Source organism: Pseudorasbora parva, chromosome 7 (genome assembly GCF_024679245.1).
Source record: "Pseudorasbora parva isolate DD20220531a chromosome 7, ASM2467924v1, whole genome shotgun sequence".
Lineage (NCBI taxonomy): Eukaryota > Metazoa > Chordata > Actinopteri > Cypriniformes > Gobionidae > Pseudorasbora > Pseudorasbora parva.
In genome coordinates this window covers 19,083,679-19,104,982 of record NC_090178.1, presented here as the reverse complement: position 1 = coordinate 19,104,982, position 21,304 = coordinate 19,083,679, and the positions used below count along the sequence as shown (strand labels likewise).

Below are 21,304 nucleotides of genomic sequence, written 5' to 3'. Positions count from 1 at the left end.
TGGTCGGTAGGCTATATCAGATTGAAGCCAGGTATATTGAAGGTTTGCTAAAACAATGCCTAAATAGCTAAGTAGCTTATCGAATATATGGCCTTAAATATATCAGCGGAAAGGAAAGTTGTTTTAGAGGAAGACATTCCTCATACAAGACATAGTATTTTGAATTTCTGTAGGCTATCATTCACAATAAGACCAGGCAACTTATTTTTAAGAAAGTAAACAGAGTCCATTTTGATTTCATGTTTACTTTAAATGAGGGAAATCTGTAGGTTTTAGCCTCAAACATGGATGTTCAGGTTTTGATTAACAAATTTGCAAATAACTTTTCAGGAGAAATTAAACCCCTATCTCATTAGGGTACTACAATTAAGCCTAATTAGTGCCCATTACCTAACCAAGCAGTTCTAGGTTAATTTCCTTAATGAATTGTAGTAAATCGACAATTAAATAAGCAGTCATTTACATAATGAATAAGTACCCTTATCTCGACATCTTTCTCCTTTCCTTTTTCCTTTGCCTTGCTTTCCTCACCGCTTTTTTTTCCCTGAAGAATAAGGAAAATCACGCCCCTTCTCACCCTCGAGTGGTCGTGCGTCCCTCGCTCACCCCTCCGTGAAGATTTGTGCCCGTGCAGACTGCAAAAGAGTGCAAGTCGTCTTGACAGAGGAGCGGGAGAGGGGCAGAAAGAAAAGGGGGTGGGGAAGAATCAAACGTACGCATCAATTTGTACAGTCTTCAGCTGCACCCCGTTTTCTGCGCCGATTTCAGGGGGAGCGGCTGGGAAAACACTGCGTTATTTGCGAAGCCGCAAAAATGTAAATCTTTCCGTGCATCGAGTTGCCTGTATGTTTGAACGCGTGTCGGTCAATGTACAGTACGAACGGCAGCAGGAGAGAGAAAGAAAGGAAGATACGCATCGCTGGATATTATAGGTAAGAAGGGGGAGAAAATGGATGCTTATATTTGGCTCATTCTTCTTTGGACATGTTCAGATGGTTCCCCTTTCCTCGCACCCCCGTCTTTTGTGCCTTAGTTATGTCTATAGATTGGGTTAAATCATATTGCAAATCGGGGTGCGTAACCACGCAGGTCTCGAGTGCTCACATTCCATGGAGCTCGACAAGAATGCCATTCGCCATTCTGATCCCAAATCTTCCCCATATGAGAAGGAAAAGACTGAAAGGGGGGTAGTTGCGACCCTCTCTCCTCGTCTTGTCAGGATCGAATGTGCAGTGCATTGTCTGAGAACTGTAATCCAGAGGTCGTCCAGTTAGTACAGTAGTGCACTGCCTCTGCATGCGTATCAATAACAAGCAGCAGAAGAATGGAAGAAAGGAACGTTGCGGTGCGTGGCCGAGAGATGATGCACGTTCGGGTGTCTAACTCACCCCACCTCTTTGCATTGTGCATTTGCGTGTTGAAGAATTCGAAAATAAAGCTAATCATGACCATTTATAATTTTTTGCCAATATGCATGTGAAGGGGACAGAGCGTATGTGTTGTGTGTGTGGCAAGCCATTATAACGTTTATTCGTTAACTAACTAGTTGCCTATCTGTTTTTATATTAGCTACTACTACTACTAGGCCTACTTTTTGCATAAGCATTTCTGTTAGGCTAAGTAATCCAATATTGTGAACAGTATCATTTTCAGTTTTGCTAGTACTATCCAGTATGCACTAGTAAATATCCATTACTTACGAGTAGCCTATTTTTCATAGCAGTGACAAGTAACTATTCTGTTATTACCGTTATTTGTTTATTTTATTTTATTTTTACGATTGTTTCTTTGGAGATCTGCTGTGGTTGTGTGCTTGTATCTAGCATGCATTTTACTAGCTTTTCATTACACTATATGTATTTCAATAATGCCATTGTTTTAAAAGTAGGATACCTGAATATGCACTAGAACATATTTATAAGATAGGCCTGATGTACATTTGTTTCTTGGATGTTTTAATTGTAACTATAAAGTAGCCATTCTCACTAGTCATATAAATGTGTAGTAGTAAAATTGAAACAAAGTAAATATGAGAATAGGCACTAGTAGATATTGAAATGCATACTAGTCAGAAGTGAATAGTTGATATATAAACTACTATTTCATCTAGAATTCAATGACAAAGAATTACATCTATTAACAGCAAAGACTAATTTGTGTGAGTAACTTTACAATGGGGAATGTGGTTAGTAGCAAAAGAAGAGTAATAATGAATGTGTGTTAGTGACTAATAGTAGTTACTAAACTGAAACATATACTATTCATGATTAATGAGTAATTATTGATTAATGAATATTATAAATTACTAAACTAAGGTACTAACATGAAATAGATACTAGCTAGGCCTACTGAATATATGTTCAAACTGCTTGCCATATGGTGTGTGACTGTATGCACTATATACTGTAAGTGAAGGCATTGCTTGATTGCTAAGATGCATGTGTTTGCAGTGGGAGAGTTGAAGGCTTTTGGTATGCATGGAGCCCGGCCAAGGTTTGGGTAATGGACTCCTGATGAATGAAGGTTCACCTGTAGACAGAGTGCTGGCAGCCTATATTGTTTGTCATTTGGATATATTACCTTGTGTACACCGTAATTGGATCACAAATATGCTGATTTTACATTTATGGGATATGCACAAGGTGTAGTCTTTGTATGTTTGGCACTAGTATTAATTCTTGTTTTACAAATTAGTATTTTGTTAATTGTTGTCATGATGGAGTAGCCTGAGTATTCAATGTGTTGGTTGTCAGCAGCCTGTAAATCTGTTTATATGTATTATTTATCAACGCTGTGGTTTTTCTTTTGTGTTCAGTGGTTTGGGTGTAAATGTACATTTTGCAGTTTTGAAGGTGGCGCTAAATACACTCACTGGGTTCAGTCTGTTAGTGTGCTATATATAGTCTCATTCACAATAAATGAAGTGTGTGTGTGTGTGTGTGTGTGTGTGTGTGTGTGAGAGAGAGAGAGAGAGAGAGAGAGAGAGAGAGAGAGAGAGAGAGAGAGAGAGAGAGAGAGAGAGAGAGAGAGAGAGAGAGAGAGAGAGAGAGAGAGAGAGAGAGAGAGAGAGAGAGAGAGAGAGAGAAGAGGCTGACTTGAAATACTGGAGTGACTTAGTTACCGTACCCTCTTAACTACTCTATGGCAGGCCAAGGAATTGTGTTTTTAAACTCTGATTATTGTATTATCTTTCTCTCAAGCAAGTGGTGTTAGCTGGTCTTTGTCTTGGAAGAAAAAAGTATTTTTCATAGTTAAGTTTTGAATCTGTATAAAAAAATGATTAAAAAAAACACCAACATATGTCTCATATTTAGAAAAATGTGATTCACTTGAACTGTGATGATTAGGTTAATTAACAATGTTATTGTATGTCAGTCAGTGGATTGTTGCATCACTGCTAAGCAATTGTGTTTGTATTATCCCAATATTGTCAGTGTATAGTTGAAACAGAAAAATAGGCCTCAAAATTAAAAATACATTGCTATCAGTGAGGCTAGAAACAAGAGATGGAAATCATAAGCAGATGAAAAGATGGAAGAAAAAATAACTATATATGCTGTAAGGACCTTCCAGTCAAAATATCTTCTCTGACAGTAAGAATTTCTGCACAGGGAAAATCAACATAGCTTCTATGACATTGAAGGGATGTTTGGATATCTAACACCTGAAATGTAAATTAAACTTCTTGTTTGACTATTTTTACATATAAAACATGTGTTCATGACCTGAACGTGTGTTAACTGAAAATATTAAGACGTCTATGTATTTCTGTGCATGTTGCATTTAGAGATTGTTGATTTTGAAAGCAGTGCGTCTCTATGTTGGCTGCAGTAGATGATTTTTGCAGAGCTCCATTCAACATTGATGACTAAAGCTCAGCTTCAGAGTACCACAAACCCTCTGAAGTACCATGCAGTCAACATAAAAATATATTTACTGTACAGCAATACTTTTCCCCACTGCAAATATTAGATTTTTTTTATTATAAAACAATGATATCATAATTACAGATCATTTCATCATTGATTGATACATTTATTAGGAAAAGTTAGGTTATCATTTTGCACTGAGCTATTTTAATGAAGAACAGTGTAATCTCATCACTCCTTCATATTACTTCAGAAGGAGGTTCAATTAACAGTTTACTTTTCTCCAGCTAGATCAAGACAAGAGATTACTGATTACTGATATAACATTACTGATATAATATCTTATATACTGATATAATATAACAAATTGATATACATGTATTTTAATATATTAATGCTATGGTAATGTTTATTTTGACTTTAGCTGCATTTACTTTGTTTTCCCCAGGTTTTAAAGATTCAGTGCTATGATAGGCAGCCTGTAGGCCAACCATCCCATTTGTGGTCACGCTCCCGCTTTCTATAATGGCTGATTGGAAGGAATGGACCACATAGAGAGTTAGTCATGAAGACCCGAACCCACAAAGAATCGGTGAGGGCATTAATGCATACTGAGATCAGCCTCAAAGGTGGACTATGTGTAGATTTAAGTCTTTACTGATTTGTGACATTATAGAATTCAGAAAGTCAGTCAGAACCATTTTAAGTGCACTTATATGTGTTATTACAAAATATTTGGATATGCATAGTAAACTTCCCCTTTATTAAAATGGTATTTTACCATTATTATTTAGTATTTGAACAAAGTATGCTTTTATTTCTTCTTTTCCATCTTTGTCTTATGCTGTCTTACACCATATGTCATGCTGTCTTTCTTTCTCCCTCTTTCTTCTGTTTGTCTTTGCCCTCCCTCGGTCACGTCGGGCATTGCCACAGATGCCCGCTCGCAGTGGACGCAGGAGGGGGGGCAGCGAGGAAAGGAGGGGTAGACGTCCGCACCCCAGCCCCTCTCGAGCAGAGCGCAACGAAAGGCAAACAGTAAGAATTATTGAATTTTTCTTCCCTTTTTCTTTTTTCTTATGTATTTATTTTTTGTGATCTTCTCCATTGTTGTTGTTTCTTAATCTTTGATAATGTCATGTCATTTTTCTCATCTCTGTGATTGAATTCTTTTGTGTCTCATATTTTAAGTTTAGATTATCTTATTGTTGACCTTGTTCATGATCTTTTCCACACTCTTCCACACTATTGTGCATTTAAATTATGTGTTGTGTGTTAAGGTATTTGGTTGGCTATTTTTGCATTCTCTTGTGGGGGAATTTCGTTTTTTTGTAATACTAAATAGAAAAATGCTAATGCCTCACATCATGATTAAAATTATACTATTAAGCAGAGAACCTCTGGAGAGGAATTGGCTGTTGGACGTTTTAACCGGCGATCTCAAGGCCATGATTCATCAGAAAGTGAAGGAGAGGAGCATGTGCCGCCACCCAAAAGACAGAAAGTCCAGGTACTGGAATTTTTTTTTTTGTAAATATGAAAACAATTGCATAAGAGTAAAACATTTTTTTAAATATATTGATATTTGATTTTGCCATCAGGACTCATCGTCCAATCCCCCAGCCCCACCCCTTTCAACTAACACTCCGACTTCAGCTCCACCTCCAACATCAAGCAACAGTCAATCAAGAGAAAGTGACAATGAGGATGGCCAATCACAAGGCAGTCGGAGCTCAGTTGGAGGCAGTTTAGCCAATAGTAGCAGCAGCATAAGCAGTGGTCGGGACATTGACCAGGACAATCGATCCTCTTCTCCGAGTCTTTCTGCTTCCCCCTTGGCAAGTTTGGATTCTGAATCTGACTCTCCAGATTCCCCAAAGCAGGGTGATAAAAACAAAGATGGAGGGGCATCAAAATGTGTAGCAGAAGACCGGAGAGGCACAGGGAGGGGTGAGGATGGCAGACCAGAAGACCAGAGGGACAGTGAGGGAGGAATTGAGGGAGATTTGTCTTCCTTGAAGTCCTCCTCATCCCTCTATACGTCTCATTGTGGAAGGGTGGATAATGCAAGTGATACAAGTAGCAATAGGAAGTCATACTTCCCTGTAGATTCCAAACTTGCAAGCAAAATTGAGTATACAGGTCCTGGTGGTCCAGAGACACTACTCACCTGCAGTCGCATATCTTCTAAAGCGAGCCCTCAATGTGGGAAACCTGGGGTGGGAGGAGCTGAGTATTCCCATGGGAATTCAAATGTGAGCCATGCACCGACTCTCCCACCTCCACCTGCCCTGAAACCTTTAGAGGTGGGGCAGAATGCACCAGGTGGGGAAAGTAAAGTAGACAAACCAGAGAAAGGTGATAAGTCTGCTCCACCCTCCTTGCTTCCACAAACTAGTACCGTTCCTCAGCAACCTCCTCCTCCCAACACTCACCATTACACCCCTACCAGCTGGTCAGGGGGACCTCCCTCTAGTTGTCCTGGCAACTGGGGATATGTACGTTACCAAGGTAACCACCATGCACATCCAAGTCAGCAGCCCCCAGTGCAGCAACAGCTGCCCTCTGTGTACAATTCTCCTTCATCCAACCGACACTCATCCCACCCACCTTACCTATCTCACTCTCATCCCCACCCACACAAAGAGTATCTGCCCAGGTATGGCACTACAGCTGAGCGGGAGAGGGGTGGGAGAGAGTTTGGCAACAGAGACTTCCCTGCTAGTAATAGCAGTAGCAATGCAAACAGCAGCAGCGGTAGCATCTGTGGTAGCACTTCTGGTGGTGGTGGACCCAACTCTAATGTTGGGCGAGATTTTGGGAACTCTTTACCTGGACAAAGCAGAGAATATGGCTCAAACCGGGATGGACCTGCAGGACCACCAAGTGGTCGGGAATATGGACCAGGGTTTAGAGATCGAGAGCGAGGAACTGGAAGGGAGTTTCCTTTGCAAAACCAGCAGCTTCAAGCACAAGGCCGGGAGTTTGGACCTGAAAGCACTGGAGGTGGAGGATGTCATCCAAGAGACAAGGACAGTAGATGGGGAGAGTTAGCAGGCCAAGGTAGGGAGGCAGGAAGTAACAGTTATGCTGGTAATGCCAACCAAGCGCCTGTAGGTGCCCCATCATCTGGCTTAACTTCGACATCCCTGGTGACCCGTGACCCAGCCAGTTCACCACAAAATAGTTCTGGTCATCCACCTTTTTCCACTGCCAATTCGATCCCCCCAAGTAGAGAATATCCCTCTCCATTGGAAGCAAATGTGCAGCAGACACTGCAAGGACAGACTCCCCAAGCACCCTCTAATGCTGCAGACCTCCCTCCCCCTCCCCACTATTTAAGAGAATACCCTCCTCCAGGGACAAAGGATCCCTACCCACCCCCTGGATCAACCGCTTCCTCTGTCCCACTTTCTGGTGTACCAAGGGAGTTCCCAAGCCCACCTGGATTGGCCCCAAATCTTACTCGGGAGTATCCTGGAGGACCTCCAGTTCCGCATCACTCTCACTATCCTGGCCAGACACCATTGCCTATGCAGCACAGAGACAGAGAGAGGGAAAAAGACAACACTACATCTGCTCTTCATTCAAATCGGAGTCACCCTCCATCACTTTCTCCTTCATCAAGTGGTTCTGGACATGGGCATCCCCCCTCTACTTCTTATCCCCCTCCACCTCCTCCACCCTCCACTAGTTCACATGGTCAGCCCCCACCCATTACACCCCTTCCAGGCAGTCATGCTCGACAGGGCCCTTATTCTTCATCCAATCAGACTCCACCAACCCCGCTCTCACCTCTTCCCAGTCCCTCAACCAATCCGATGGGAGGGTTTACTCCTTTTCCATCAACCTCTGCGCCTTCTGTACCACTTCCTGCATCAGGTGTGTCCACCTCTTGTTCATCAAGTTGCAGACCTACTCCTTACCATGGCACTGTAAGCAGTCATACGGCTTTCAGTAGCTCTTACCATGGCAACAGTAGCCATGGAAATAGCAATGCCAGTGGCAATGCGCCCAACAACAGCAACAGCACTAGCACTCCATCACTATTGCACTCCCCTCAAAACACTAAAATACAACCACATCTCAGTAACCCCGGCCATAACAACACTGCTTCAACCCCCAGCACATCTGTTGGAGGAGATGGTCACTCTGAGTCATCTTCTGCCCCAGTGCCACCACCTGTTATCAAGGAGGAGCCAGTAGAGGAGAGGGAGGAGTTGGAAAGTCCACCTCCAGTTCTCCGAAGTCCTTCCCCAGAACCTAAACCTGTTGACATTCCAATCCATGCCAGCCAATCAGCTCGGTAAGGACAGCTCACTAAATAAGACCAACTCACTAAAATTAAATCTATTCTTAAGATTATTACATCTTTATAAACATGTAAATTGTGAATACAAACAGATCAGATCAATCATGCCACTGATATTAAAATTAGAGATGCACAATATAATGGTGTCATTTATGTTATTTGCTGATATTAGGGATATTAGCAATATTTTTTTTACATATAGATCACCTTTGCCATCATGCACACTAACACTAAAAAAAATACTCTGTCTGCATGGGTTCTTGTAAACCAGATGAATTGCATTTATTAAAATACAGAACTTGGTTCCACATGATAATATAAATGTGTTGTGGAAACGATAATACATCTTTTCTTTCAGGTTCCACAGGGTTCTTGACCGGGGCAGTGGAAACTCTTGTGCCCGTAGTGACGTTCTATTTGTTCCTCTTGATGGTTCTAAGCTTTGGAAGAAGAGAAACGAGGCAATAGAACGCGCTCGTAGAGAGGTAGAACAGCGAGCTAGAGACCTGCGAGAGAAAGAGCGGGAACGAGAGAGAGAAAAGGAGAGGGAGAGAGACCTGGACAGACATCTGCAGGTAAAACAAAAGACAATAAAGCATGTTAGTAGTATTTTTATCTAGTTTTAACATTAAAATTCTAGATGCATTTACTTCAGAAGCTAAATTACATAGGATATTACACCTTGTTTTCAAATAAATCTAAGTTTAGTGAGGTTTGTGCTCAAAGTTTTTGAGTGAGTTCAAATAAGCTTTATTCAGAGAATTAAATGTTGTTTTCTCACCACAAAATATGGCAAAAAAGTTCTTATCATGACAGCGGAGGTTGTGTTTTCCTTGAAGTTATTAGATTCTTTACACATGACTTGTCAGGTTCTTTACAAACATTTTTCTATTTTTTCAGCAAAAGGACAGTGGCGGCAGTGCAGGGTTAGGAGCTGCAGGCACACGCCAGGGCTCTTCACTCTTCTTTCCTTCTTCATCCTCCATCCTTCTAGACCCTTCATCATCTTCCTCATCCTCTGTGAACCCTTCGCACCCAGCAGCCCATCCACAGCACCACCATGCCCACCATGCCTCACACCCCCACTCTGTGCACCCCTCTCATTCTCTGCATCCCTCACTCTCTCACAGCATTCCTCATTCTCTTCTTATCCCTTCCATGGCAGGGGGCTCTCCAGTTGTAGGAGGTCCTCAGGGTGCTCTTGGCATCGGGCTTGGGGGTCCATACTTGGGCCCTGATACCCCAGCCCTCAGAACCCTGAGCGAATATGCCCGTCCACATGCCATGTCTCCGTTGGGTGCTGCCAGTCGGGCACAGGCACACCATCCCCACCTTCACCATCACCCTCACCCACATGCTCATGCACATGCACATGCTCACGCTCATGCTCACGCTCATGCTCATCCCCATGTGCACCCTTCATTTTTTCTGTCTCAATTCCAAAACCCAGCCCTCGCACACCCCCACCACCTTCCAGCCGACGCTGCCACGGCGGCTGCCATTCTGGGCTTTTTATATGGAGGCGGGCTGGAGGGAGGCCCCGCCCACCCAGGGCATGGTCCTGGGCCTGGTGGGTTGGCTGGGGCGGGGCTTGGAGGAATGGGATTCCCTCATGCTGTAGCAGCTCAAAGAGAGCGTATGAAGCCAGGATTTGAGTTTAAGAGCGAGGAGCGTGTCTACACAGCTGGAGCCTTAGCCGACCCGGCAATAGCTTTGTCACACGCACACTCGCACGCACACTCACACTCCTTGCTGCTGGGGGGTGGAGCTGGAGGCGGGCCTCCTGGTAGTGAGGTTGCCCTTTATGGTACAACTCCACCTCCTGCGCCACCCCCTCAAGCTTTAGCTGCAGCAGCTAGGAATCCAAATCCCGTCCCTCCACCTCTGTCAGTCCCACCCACCTCTTCTATTCTCCCAGCCTCACTCCCCACCCACCAGGCTCCTGCCGTAGCCCCAGTGACACCAACAGCCCCTGCCCCTCCCCCTCAACCTCCTCCCCCACCACAACCTCCTCCTCCTCCTCCTCCAACAGCCTCATCTCTTCATCACCCCTCTCCACACTCAACATTTCCAAACACACAACCTTCCTGTCAGCCCCCATCACTCCCAAATCAGGCTCCGCCTGCAGAACGATATCCCACCCCCGTCCGCACTCCTCCCAGCACTGAACGTGCAAGGAGCGTGGAGAGGGAGAGAGTGATGCCTGCCGCAGAGAGGGAGCGAGAGAGGGACAGAGAAAGGGCAGGGACAGGTGGAGGAGGAGCAGCAGGAGGAGGCACAGCTGCAGCAGGAGGCACCGGAGGAGGAGAGTCTCTCGGCCGGCTACAGATGCTGAACGTGACTCCTCATCATCACCAGCATTCACACATTCACTCTCACCTACATCTGCACCAGCAGGACACAGGTATTCACCATACACACACACACGCACACTTTACACAGTTCTTTGCATTACAGCATAAACATTTCACCAAATTCAAAATGATTCTGTCACTATTAGGGATGGGTCATGGTGGTCAACTAGACCACCTGTTTTTGATTGCATTTAAACAGTGTTAACTGCCGAAACTGTTCGTTAAAATGTTTTTCAACAAATAACAACAAATAACAAAGACGAGCTGAAAATTTGCATCATGAAAATAAAACATAAGTAAAACATACTGTTAACAAAATATGATGAAGAAAAAACAACACAGATGATAGTATATTAACAGTGTGTTAATATTCACATATGTTTGTTAAATGTTGATGCATGTTTTAATATATACAATATGTTAAATATTTAGTTAAGTTTTGCACAGTCATTATCTAAAAAACATTTTTTAATCGATTTTATGAAAAATGTGACTACAACTAAATAATTAAACTACTTAAACGATATCGGATATAATGTTAAATGGCTACAATTACCCACTTGACGAGTGTGTTTATCTATTTAGCCATTTCTATCTCCATACACAGCAGGTCCCCGTACAGTGAAATCGTCATTTTGTGCCGCCATGTTTCTACAGTGGCCCTAAACAGACAAACTTCTCTACAGAATGCTAGTGACTCTCTGCTTCTTCTTTTTTCCCTATGTCGGCCACCGTAGCTTCTCTATGTGCTCCAAAAGGGAGGGGGGTTGCAATTCACAACCTTGCCTTTATATGCTGCTAAAAATCCCACACTGCACCTTTAAATAGATTGTCCACCCCCCAAAAAATGTATTTACTCAACCTCTTTCCTCGTTTTAGATCTATATAACTTTCTTTATTCTGTGGAACACAAAAGAAGATCATTTTAAAAATGTCTCAAGTACTTTTTAGTCCATACAACGAGATGCAGTGAGGTTCAGTGTTGTTTTGTACCCCATTAATCATTGTATAGAGAAAAATATTATCTAGATCTTAATAAAATTAAAGTTTTTGAGTCAACTTTTACACTGTCAGCATGCCAAAATTAGCACTTCTGTAACAAATTCAGCACTAACCATCAACAATACAATTATTGTCTGCTAAAATGTCCAGTTTGGCTCAGAAATACGTCAGGCTATAGAAGTAAGATGGGTTGCAAAACGGCAAGAATAATGGCAGCACTGTTCCTGTACACGGCAAGCATTTTTACCTACAGTGCCATTGGGAAACTGTGCTACTCTTATTAAATTTCCCACTTTTGTTTTGTTACGTATTTGGGTGGCAGCCGCGGGAGGGGTACACCCCCTGATGGATCCGCTGGCATCAGGGTCTCCCCTGGCCCGTCTGCCGTACCCAGGGGCTGCTCTTGGGCCTCCCATTCTGGCACACTCCCTCACTGACAGCGAGGTGCTTCGACAGCAGCTCTTTGGTAAGAGGTGTAATGATGTTCTGTTGCGATATATTTCCTCTTTCTCTGTGTTGAATGATTTCTGCATTTGCTTGCATGTTGTGTACAGGTGGTCCTTTCCGTGAGATGCCCCAGTCCTCGTCTCTGGGTGGGTCAATGTCTGCAGCACACCAGCTCCAGGCAATGCAGCAGGCTCAGAGTGCCGAGATTCAGTTCCAGAGGCTCGCCCTGGAACAGCAGTGGATCCACCACCACCACCATCACTCCCTTGCACAGGACGAGTACTACAGGTGAATGCAAACATGTATACTGTAAACATGAATGAACAACACTAGCAATAAAAGTTTTTTCTTCTATATCATAAATGTTGATAATTATATCCCAAATTATTTTTTATTCATAGAGAAATAGATTTTTTATCTAACATGATTTCTGAGATTGAATGGTAGTACATGCTTCTGTGGAAGCCACAAGTCAGCGAGATTTCAGTCATTTTTTAATAGCAAAATTCCACTCATAATTTTAAAGATAGATCCTTGCATTCAAAATGTGAATATATTTCTGTTGCCATATAAATGAGAACTGCATTAAACACCCATTCATATGAATTACTGCAAATGTATTAGTCTTCCTATGCAATAAAACAACTTGTATATTTGAACATTTTCCATTAAACTTACATCATACTAAAAATATGTGATTATTATTGAGGAACTTTTTAAAATCCCTGTGGAGAAAATAAATGGGAAAAGTCAGCTGAAAAATATATTTATAATGATGCCCTTTTATTTATTTGTTTTATAAGGGACAGCATGGGTAATTATTGGCATTTAGCATTATATTTGAAAGCTGTCATATTTAACATGAATGTACAAACTATTATTCCACATTAACACTTCTTAAAGGATTACTTCACTTTAAAAAAACATTACCCCATGATTTTTTATCCTAAAGTCATCCAAGGTGTATATGGCTTCTAATGAATACAATCGGTCTGGTAGAAGCTAGATATTTTACTTTATAAAGTTTTAAATATGAATATGTGTCTTACAAATCCCCATTGATTAGCTTCATAAGGCCTTTATTAAACCCCCTGGAGATGTGTAGAGTACATTTATAATAGATGGGCTAGCTTTTTTGAGCTTCCAACTCAATAGACCCTTTCCCTGCCATTATAAACCTTGAAAGTGACAGGATATTTGTTAATATATAACTGTGTACATATATTATTAATACAATTGTGTTCATCTGAAAGAAGAAAGTCGTATACACCTAGGTAAATCATGGGGTCATTTTCATTTTGAAGTGAATCAAAATCAGTATCAAAATCGTCAATGCTCTAAGCTTGAGTCACCCATCCCCACACAAAACTGCAAATTGGAAACTACATTGTAGTCTTTTCATTCTTTCATCTTTGACCTGATATTATCTTTGCCTTCCATTGCAGCCACCTAAAAAAAGAGAGTGACAAAACGCTGTGAGACACAGAGGACATGAAGACAAGAAAATGAAGAAGGGATGAAGTGCAAATAAAAAATAAAATAAAACAATCATTTCAAAATTCAGCACTGAATGACAACGAATCTGGATACAAGCTTGGATGTGACATCAGAACACATATCATTAAATCTGAACTAACCTAAGTACAGGAGTAACAAACAATGTGTATATTCCAAAAAGGTGAGATGTATAACTCTGGCACACAGCCTAGACACTGTGTCACTGAATGGATATTCCCAAACGTCCCTCCTGGAGGATTCCTTATTGTGTTGTTTCACACACCAGGCAGAGGCGTTTAGGCTGTGGTTCAGTCTATGTAAACTACATTATGCCAGAGAGAATGTCTAAAAATCAAGCTCACTTTTATGTCTTTGCATGTAGCTAGATATAAAAAGCCCAGTGGGCTAAAATTCTTGATCCGTTTTTATTTGTTTGTTTGTTTTTGGAAAACTTTACCGCTCTGAAAGAGTGGTTATGAAAGGGTGCATGAGATAAACAGCTTACCTTCATAATGTTTCTTTATCGTGTTCTTATTAAGATTATTAATGTTGTTTGTTTGTTAATAATTATATGATTATATAAACATTATTTTTTATTATTTTTTTACATTTTCATGGTACCGCTGTTTATTTTTAATTTTTTATGTTGAATTTACCTTGTGGGGGGGGAAATGCAAGATAAAAAAATAATGAAAAAGAAAAATCTGGAAATAAAATACCATTTTTTTCTATACGTTTTTGTGTGTGCAGTTTACTGTTTCACTGTATCTGTGCATGTTCGATTTTAACAGTTAGGCTACTGGGAAAGTGACCCCAAAATTATTTAAACTTGATTTACAGGTTATTTATAATGAAAATAGGGTATTTTACTAGGGCCAGAACTGAAATTGTAACACCTGAAAGTTTAGCCTTCTCATTTAACATTGTTACATTTTGTCAATGGTGATATAAACCTAATGTATGGTTTCCTGTTCCTGTTTTGTACATTATGGAGAGTTGCAGTCTCAAGAGCCTCGAGACACTGTAGTAAAAGAACAGGCCTTTTCTAAAGACTAAAAAATATTGCTTCCTTAGGAAGCTCTTGTCTCTCTCTATTCTCTTTCTCTCGCAGCATACGCATAAGGAATTGCATAAGTGTGGCTAATAAGAGACACATGCAGCAAGCGTGAGACAGGCTCGTATCGCTGCAGTGAGCAACATTCAGTGTGGGAGGAAAAGAACGCAAGACAGCAGAGTATGAGGAGAAATCTTTTACAGTTATTCCCCTTTAAGCTTTACTCTGACTAAAAGTGACTTACCAGAAAAGCACGGATACAAAAATGTTCAGTTGCTCAAACTAAGGTGTTTTGTGTGTGATTACTATCATTAAATGGAGGAAGACCAAAATAATGTTAGGGTAAGTACTACATGTCTTAGGGTTCAAATTAAATTGGAATAACAGTTTATCTTAAAGAAAACTATTTAGATAGACACTATCTTTGACAATATGTTTTCTTCAAAAATATGTCATTTCAAATACAAAAGTTGTTTTATAATTCTGCCCAACTAATGGGAGATTAATTTAGGCTTACATTCTGGCAAAGTTCTCTCAAAGCTATAGGATCAAATGTTCTTTAAGCAACGTTAATGTAGAGTTTTTTCACAGTTATCTTGTCTTTAATAATCTTCTCAAAATATCAGTGCAAAAATTTTTTTAAATATACATTGTTCTTGGGGGGGGGGGGGGGGGGGGGGTATACAAATGAGTATGATGAAATGGTTATGACATAGACATTACGAGTGTGAAATATGTGAACTTTACCCATGTCCCCACTTTTCAAAATACTTATAAATCATACACACTGTAAAAAAAATATTCAGGTCTCCAATTTAAAATTTTGTGACTGATCATGTCTCAAAGTGACTGATCACATCTAAATTTTTCAGTTGGATGAATTGAATTTCTGTGAATTAAATTGCATCAATTCACAGAATTTCAATTCGGCCAACTGAAAAATTTAACTGGAGACATTTTTTTTTTTTTTACAGTTTGTTTTGTTTTGTTTTTTGAGAAAGTAAAAATGCAGAATGCTTCTGTGTTTTGTTGGTTTAGGGCTAAGGGCAGTGTAGGAGGATAGAAAATACGGTTTGTACAGTATAAAAACCATTATGGAATGTCCCCACGTTTGTGTGTGTGTGTGTGTGTGTGTGTGTGTGTGTGTGTGTGTGTGTGTGTGTGTGTGTGTGTGTGTGTGTGTGTGTGTGTGTGTGTGTGTGTGTGTGTGTGTGTGTGTTTAGAACATTCCGAGAACATTAAAAACTAACATTCCCATTATGTTTTCAAACTTATCAAATTAAATGTTCCTTTTCATGTTTTGTAAAACATTTTTTTTTTAAATAGACATTTTAAAGTCCTGATGTAAATGGGATGTTTAGCTTCCAGTCATTTTTATTTTATTTTTTTACTTCATAAACATTAAGAAGGTCATTTGGCCATACTCACATCATATGACATTATGAGCCTCGGGATTTGTGCTGCCCTTTCTGTGAAGAGCAAACTAAAAAGTGGGTCATTCAGTTCTCAGTAACCTTGAATAAGTGTGTCAGAAAACCCTGCATACTCTACATAGGTGTATCATTATGTCTGCACCTTTTTCAGAGAAACAATCTTTTGTTCTGTGTTACTGAAGAATTTACAGAGACCTCATTAAATTGACAAAGACTTAAGATTAAATCATGTAGAGTAAATCCTAAACCATATGCAACAAAACATATTTAATCATCAGGCTTTCAATTGAGAGTGACTCAGTTGTCTTATTTATGTGTACGCAAATGTACACATAAAAAACACAAAGAACTGCTTGACCATGGTGAAAAATACACCCTTACAAACTGAAAATGTGTACCTTTGTCTTGATCTATATGATACTTATTAGGCTACACCACTAGATGGCATTACCACCCCATTATGTAGAAGCAAAATCTTTAATCGTTATTATCATAAACTTTTCTTGGGATAGATATACTATTTGACAACATAAACATCCTTTGCCATTTCATAAAAGGTGAAATTATGACATTTTTAAGAGACTTTCTATTTCTGCTTCCTGTCTGCGGAATTATGCCACACTGATTTTGAAACTATTTTCAATTGCTGTCTGTTTATAACATTAAGCGAAAGTATTTTTTTAATTTTGAAACCATGACATTTTCAGCTTAATTTGCATTACAAAATTAAAATAATTATTAGAATTTTTTTGTTTTTTTTAGTAATTGTAATTGCTCATATGAGTATGGCTCAAACCATGACTGACTGTGAATAGTTTGTTGCAGCGCGACAAAAATAAACTTAGGCTACTGAATACTCCCAATAAATAAATGAGTGATTCAGTGCCTTCAACAGAACGCACACACTCATACACAGTTCACCTCTTAATCCTCGCCCCTTTTTTTGAGAATAAAAAACAAAAAACGACATACCCAAATAAAAATGTCTGCAGCTCTTAAACCCTATGGTCTATAAATTTGGTCTTATTTTAAACTAGACTCTTGAAATTATGTTACCCAAAAGTTATAATAACTCAAAGTAGTATAGGGACAGATTAAAACAAGGGGAAATATGCATGTAAGTGACTCACGTTTTTATTATTTTATTATTCCCTTACGGAAAAAATATGAGATTTTAATTTTGGCCCTGAAAACAACCTAAATATAAAACTGAATGTCTGATCATGTTTTGCTTAAAATTTGTGGACGATTCTTTCAAAAATGTAGCTTCTGTAAGCTTTTATGTCAAAAAAAGACTCTTAGAACATTTGTAATAGTAAAGAGTAGGTATGTGTAGGCTACACTGCTGTGTAGCCCGCGCAATACTATTGGATACTATGGAGTGCCGATTCATAGTATCCAATAGCCGCTTCTTACGGCATATCTTACAAAAACTGCGCAAAATTATGTCTTTTGCTTCGTTACTACATCCATCAAAATAAAGAAAAATAGATAATAAGTCCTAAGTGGGGGAGACCATGGGTCAGTTGTAACTTTTTTTTGCCATTTTTAGCAATAGATCAAAAAAACATTTATACTGTAATAACAAATGTTTTATATTAGATACTTCAATCTGTCAACATTTGAAACAATGTATTTAAGTGCTTTTATGAAATTTTTGCTGGTTGCAAAATAGATTTGAAGTTTGAATTTAGTTTTTTTTTTTGTAGGCCTATGCATTGCTCATAATAACCATAGTAGGCTACACAGAACATATGGGATACTTTTAAAAAACAATATTAGGCCTAATGTTTTAAGTCTTCAAAATGGAACAGGCTGAAACTAAACTGTAAACAGTTGTAGGTTGTAACAGGGGACGATAACGCCTTAAATTCCTCCAATCAGAGACGACCTAAGGTGATGACACTCACTCTGCACATGCTCAGTTAGATTCCCTCCATTTTTTTATTTTTATTTTTTCAAAAATGGAGCCACATTTGAAACTTCCTGACGGAGTTACCCACAATAGGTTGCTTTTGAGGTAAAAAAAATAATACTTATCTTTCTGATGTACATTTTTGGATGATGTTATAAGATCAAATGTCTATGAATTCAAACAAGTATTATTAGAATCACTGTGTTGTAAGCTAAAAATAGAAATTGCTAGGAAGTGCCAAACTAGCAGTCAAGTTAGCTCACATGAGATAAAAACATGGTTGGTGATACTGGGATGTAAATATTTTACTGGGTTATACTGGGTTATATATTTTATAACCATAAAAACATGGTTGGTGATACAGTGTACAGGGATGGTTGTAACATGTCTAAAATAATGAATAATTTATATCAATGTTATTGTGACTATTCATTTCATGTTTTTAAGTAACTTAATGATTACATTTTTCATACTACATGACAAAAAAAAGAGGCGAAACTGTCAAATTATAATTCAAGAAAATTATTTAATTGGTAGAACAAAGTTAAACTTAAATATATATATATATAAATATATATATATATATATATATATATATATATATATATATATATATATATATATACACACACACACTGTAAAAAATTATATGTTCAATAAGTTATGACAACATATGTTTTTACATTGTTTTAACTCATCAAAATAAGTTAAGAAACGTTAAACTTGTTTTTGTTAGTTATACAAGATGTAAAGATTTTTTTAGAGTCAGTTTAACATAATTTCAGTTGAAATAACTTAAACATCCAAGTCGATTGTACTGCAAAAGTTCAAAATTTGCCCTTTTTTACAGTGTGTGTGTGTGTATAAATATATATATATATATATATATAAAGATAATTACCTTAAAATGACATTTTACATTTAATTTGCAATGTACAGTGCCCATTTCACTTTTCATTTGCAAATTATATATATATATAGCTTGATTCATTTTTAAAATATAAATGTAACTTGGTTGGTGATATTGTGAGAGTTGGTTGTTAAAACCATCCCAGTATCACCAACCATGTTTTTATCTCATATGAGCTAACTTGACTGCTAGTTTGGCACTTCTTAGCAATTTCTATTTTTAGCTTACAACACAGTGATTCTAATAATACTTGTTTGAATTCATAGACATTTGATCTTATAACATCATCCAAAAATGTACATCAGAAAGATAAGTATTATTTTTTTTTACCTCAAAAACAACCTATTGTGGGTGACTCCGTCAGGAAGTTTCAAATGTGGCTCCATTTTTGAAAAAATAAAAATAAAAAAATGGAGGGAATCTAACTGAGCATGTGCAGAGTGAGTGTCATCACCCTAGGTCGTCTCTGATTGGAGGAATTTAAGGCGTTATCGTCCCCTGTTACAACCTACAACTGTTTACAGTTTAGTTTCAGCCTGTTCCATTTTGAAGACTTAAAACATTAGGCCTAATATTGTTTTTTAAAAGTACCCCATATGTTATGTGTAGCCTACTATGGTTATTATGAGCAATGCATAGGCCTACAAAAAAAAACTAAATTCAAACTTAAAATCTATTTTGCAACCAGCAAAAATTTCATAAAAGCACTTAAATACATTGTTTCAGAAGTTGACAGATTGAAGTTTATAATATAATAAATTTGTTATTCCAGTATAAATGTTTTTTTGATCTATTGCTAAAAATGGCAAAAAGTGTTACAACTGTCCCCACTTAAGACTTATTATCTATTTTTCTTTATTTTGTTAAACTAATTTATTTTGATTAATCATTGAATTGCAATTTGATATTTTCACCCTGCACTGTTATTCAAATTGATCTTTCTGTGGGGTGAGGTCACTTCTTTTCAGAAACAACCCTGAGGCTCTTTTTCTTAACTGGTTATGCAAATGCAGTTGTTGATGAAGACCAGAGCAACATGAAGACAGATTCATTCATTCAAAAAATAGATTTAAAGAAATGGAGAAATGTTTGTGGTGTGATTATCAGGGCCAATTTATATGAAAAGCTGATAAAGACACAAGAGCAAAGAGTGTTTAAATTTAAGCCTTCACAATTGGGCTACTTTTGTACATGTAAGCAGCTGGCATTACTTCAATAAAATGCCACTTAAAAATAATGCACATAATAATGCAATAAGTCTACTTTTTTAAAGCACGACGAATGATTATTAAAACATAATCATTTAAAAAGTAAAGTAAAACTTGACATTAAAAGTGTAGTTTGTAGACTAGAGTTGCAGCACAAAAAACAAAACAAAGACTTGTTAGTAATTTCTTGTAGTGTACCGCAGCCATGTAACCAGGGCCATTCTTGTACAGTATGAGCACATCTGGCCAAAGGTGGAAAGTACTCAAGTATTTTTACTTTCCAAGTAATTTTGTTTTTCAAGTATATGTACTTTATCAGTGTTCTTTGTTGGAAAACATTTACTTCACAACATTCCCAAACATAATATTTGACTTTTTACAGCAATACATTTCATATTGAATATCATTTAATACTTAATTACATAAAAAATGTAGTGCTGTGTACTTTTACTCAAGTAAAGGTATTCAAAGTTTTATTTGAGTACAAGTAAGAAAGTACAACATTTTTTGTGTAATTAAGTATTAAAAGTTAGAAAACAACAACTTTTATTTATGAAATGTAGTGCAGTAAAAAGTATGGCATTATATATTATGCTTTGGAATGCAGTGAAGTAAAAGTTTTCTAAAGAAAAACACTTATAAAGTATATACTTAAAAATGTACTTTAGTAGAAAGTAAAAATACTCCACTACTGTCCGTCTCTTCATCTGGCTCCTGGAAGCTCTGCATGTGACAGTAAAAAGCCATTTTAAAGGAATTGAGCACACCAGAGGAAAGTCCTGTGATTATCCTGATAAGATATCTGTAGCAGAGAGAAAGAAAAGAAAAGTCCCCATGTAGTCAATAATGTATCCCTTAAAACTCATCTTTGATCACCAACAACACATTTAAATGTTTATTCTGTGAAAAAGATATATTAATGAAAATCCATGAATATGCACACAAGCCCAGCCTCCACGTTTTTTTTTTCTTGTCTTTTCCCCCTGCCATTTTAAAGAGAAAATACTCAGCAATAGTGTTGACTCGCACACAATTTGTCTTAAATATTAAAACTAAATATTAAAAACACAACATAGACATATAAACAACATTAAAAACTTTGACCCATAGGGGGTCAAAAGAAACTATTTTCACTTGAGGGGGTCTTTAAAATAACCAAAATCAATGTCAATTACACCCCCACCCCCACACTGCACAAACTGAAATTAGGTCATGCAATTCCTTGCGTATTTTACTATTACTTGCTGAAAACCCCTGTTCTAAATCACAGTGTAGTCCAATAAGTAGACAGCCAGAAAGTTAA

General features: G+C 38.3%; 1 protein-coding gene across 4 annotated transcripts; it reads left to right on the top strand.

Moving 5' to 3' along the window:
• The first annotated feature begins 305 nt into the window (after window positions 1-305).
• atn1 (atrophin 1) lies at window positions 306-14,164 on the top strand. Of its 4 annotated transcripts, none has more exons than XM_067448427.1 (10): window positions 307-932; window positions 4,318-4,461; window positions 4,806-4,907; window positions 5,263-5,379; window positions 5,471-8,175; window positions 8,540-8,756; window positions 9,082-10,585; window positions 11,860-12,003; window positions 12,092-12,272; window positions 13,430-14,164. In XM_067448427.1, exons 2-10 carry the CDS (start codon window positions 4,435-4,437, stop codon window positions 13,461-13,463), a joined length of 5,031 nt encoding a protein of 1,676 aa, XP_067304528.1. In that variant the 5' UTR covers window positions 307-932; window positions 4,318-4,434; the 3' UTR covers window positions 13,464-14,164. The 4 variants fall into 4 exon arrangements, with proteins under 4 accessions (XP_067304530.1, XP_067304528.1, XP_067304529.1 ...); XM_067448426.1 differs by having other exon boundaries at window positions 310-932; window positions 5,260-5,379; XM_067448429.1 differs by lacking the exon at window positions 4,318-4,461 and having other exon boundaries at window positions 306-932.
• The last annotated feature ends 7,140 nt before the right edge of the window (window positions 14,165-21,304 follow it).

Coding starts and splice junctions, on each gene's coding strand:
- atn1 (XM_067448426.1), top strand. CDS start 4,435: ATGAAGACCCGAACCCACAAAGAATCG. Junction 4,908..5,259: donor AGCGCAACGAAAGGCAAACA/GTAAGAATTATT, acceptor TATACTATTAAG/CAGAGAACCTCTGGAGAGGA. Junction 5,380..5,470: donor CCAAAAGACAGAAAGTCCAG/GTACTGGAATTT, acceptor TTTTGCCATCAG/GACTCATCGTCCAATCCCCC.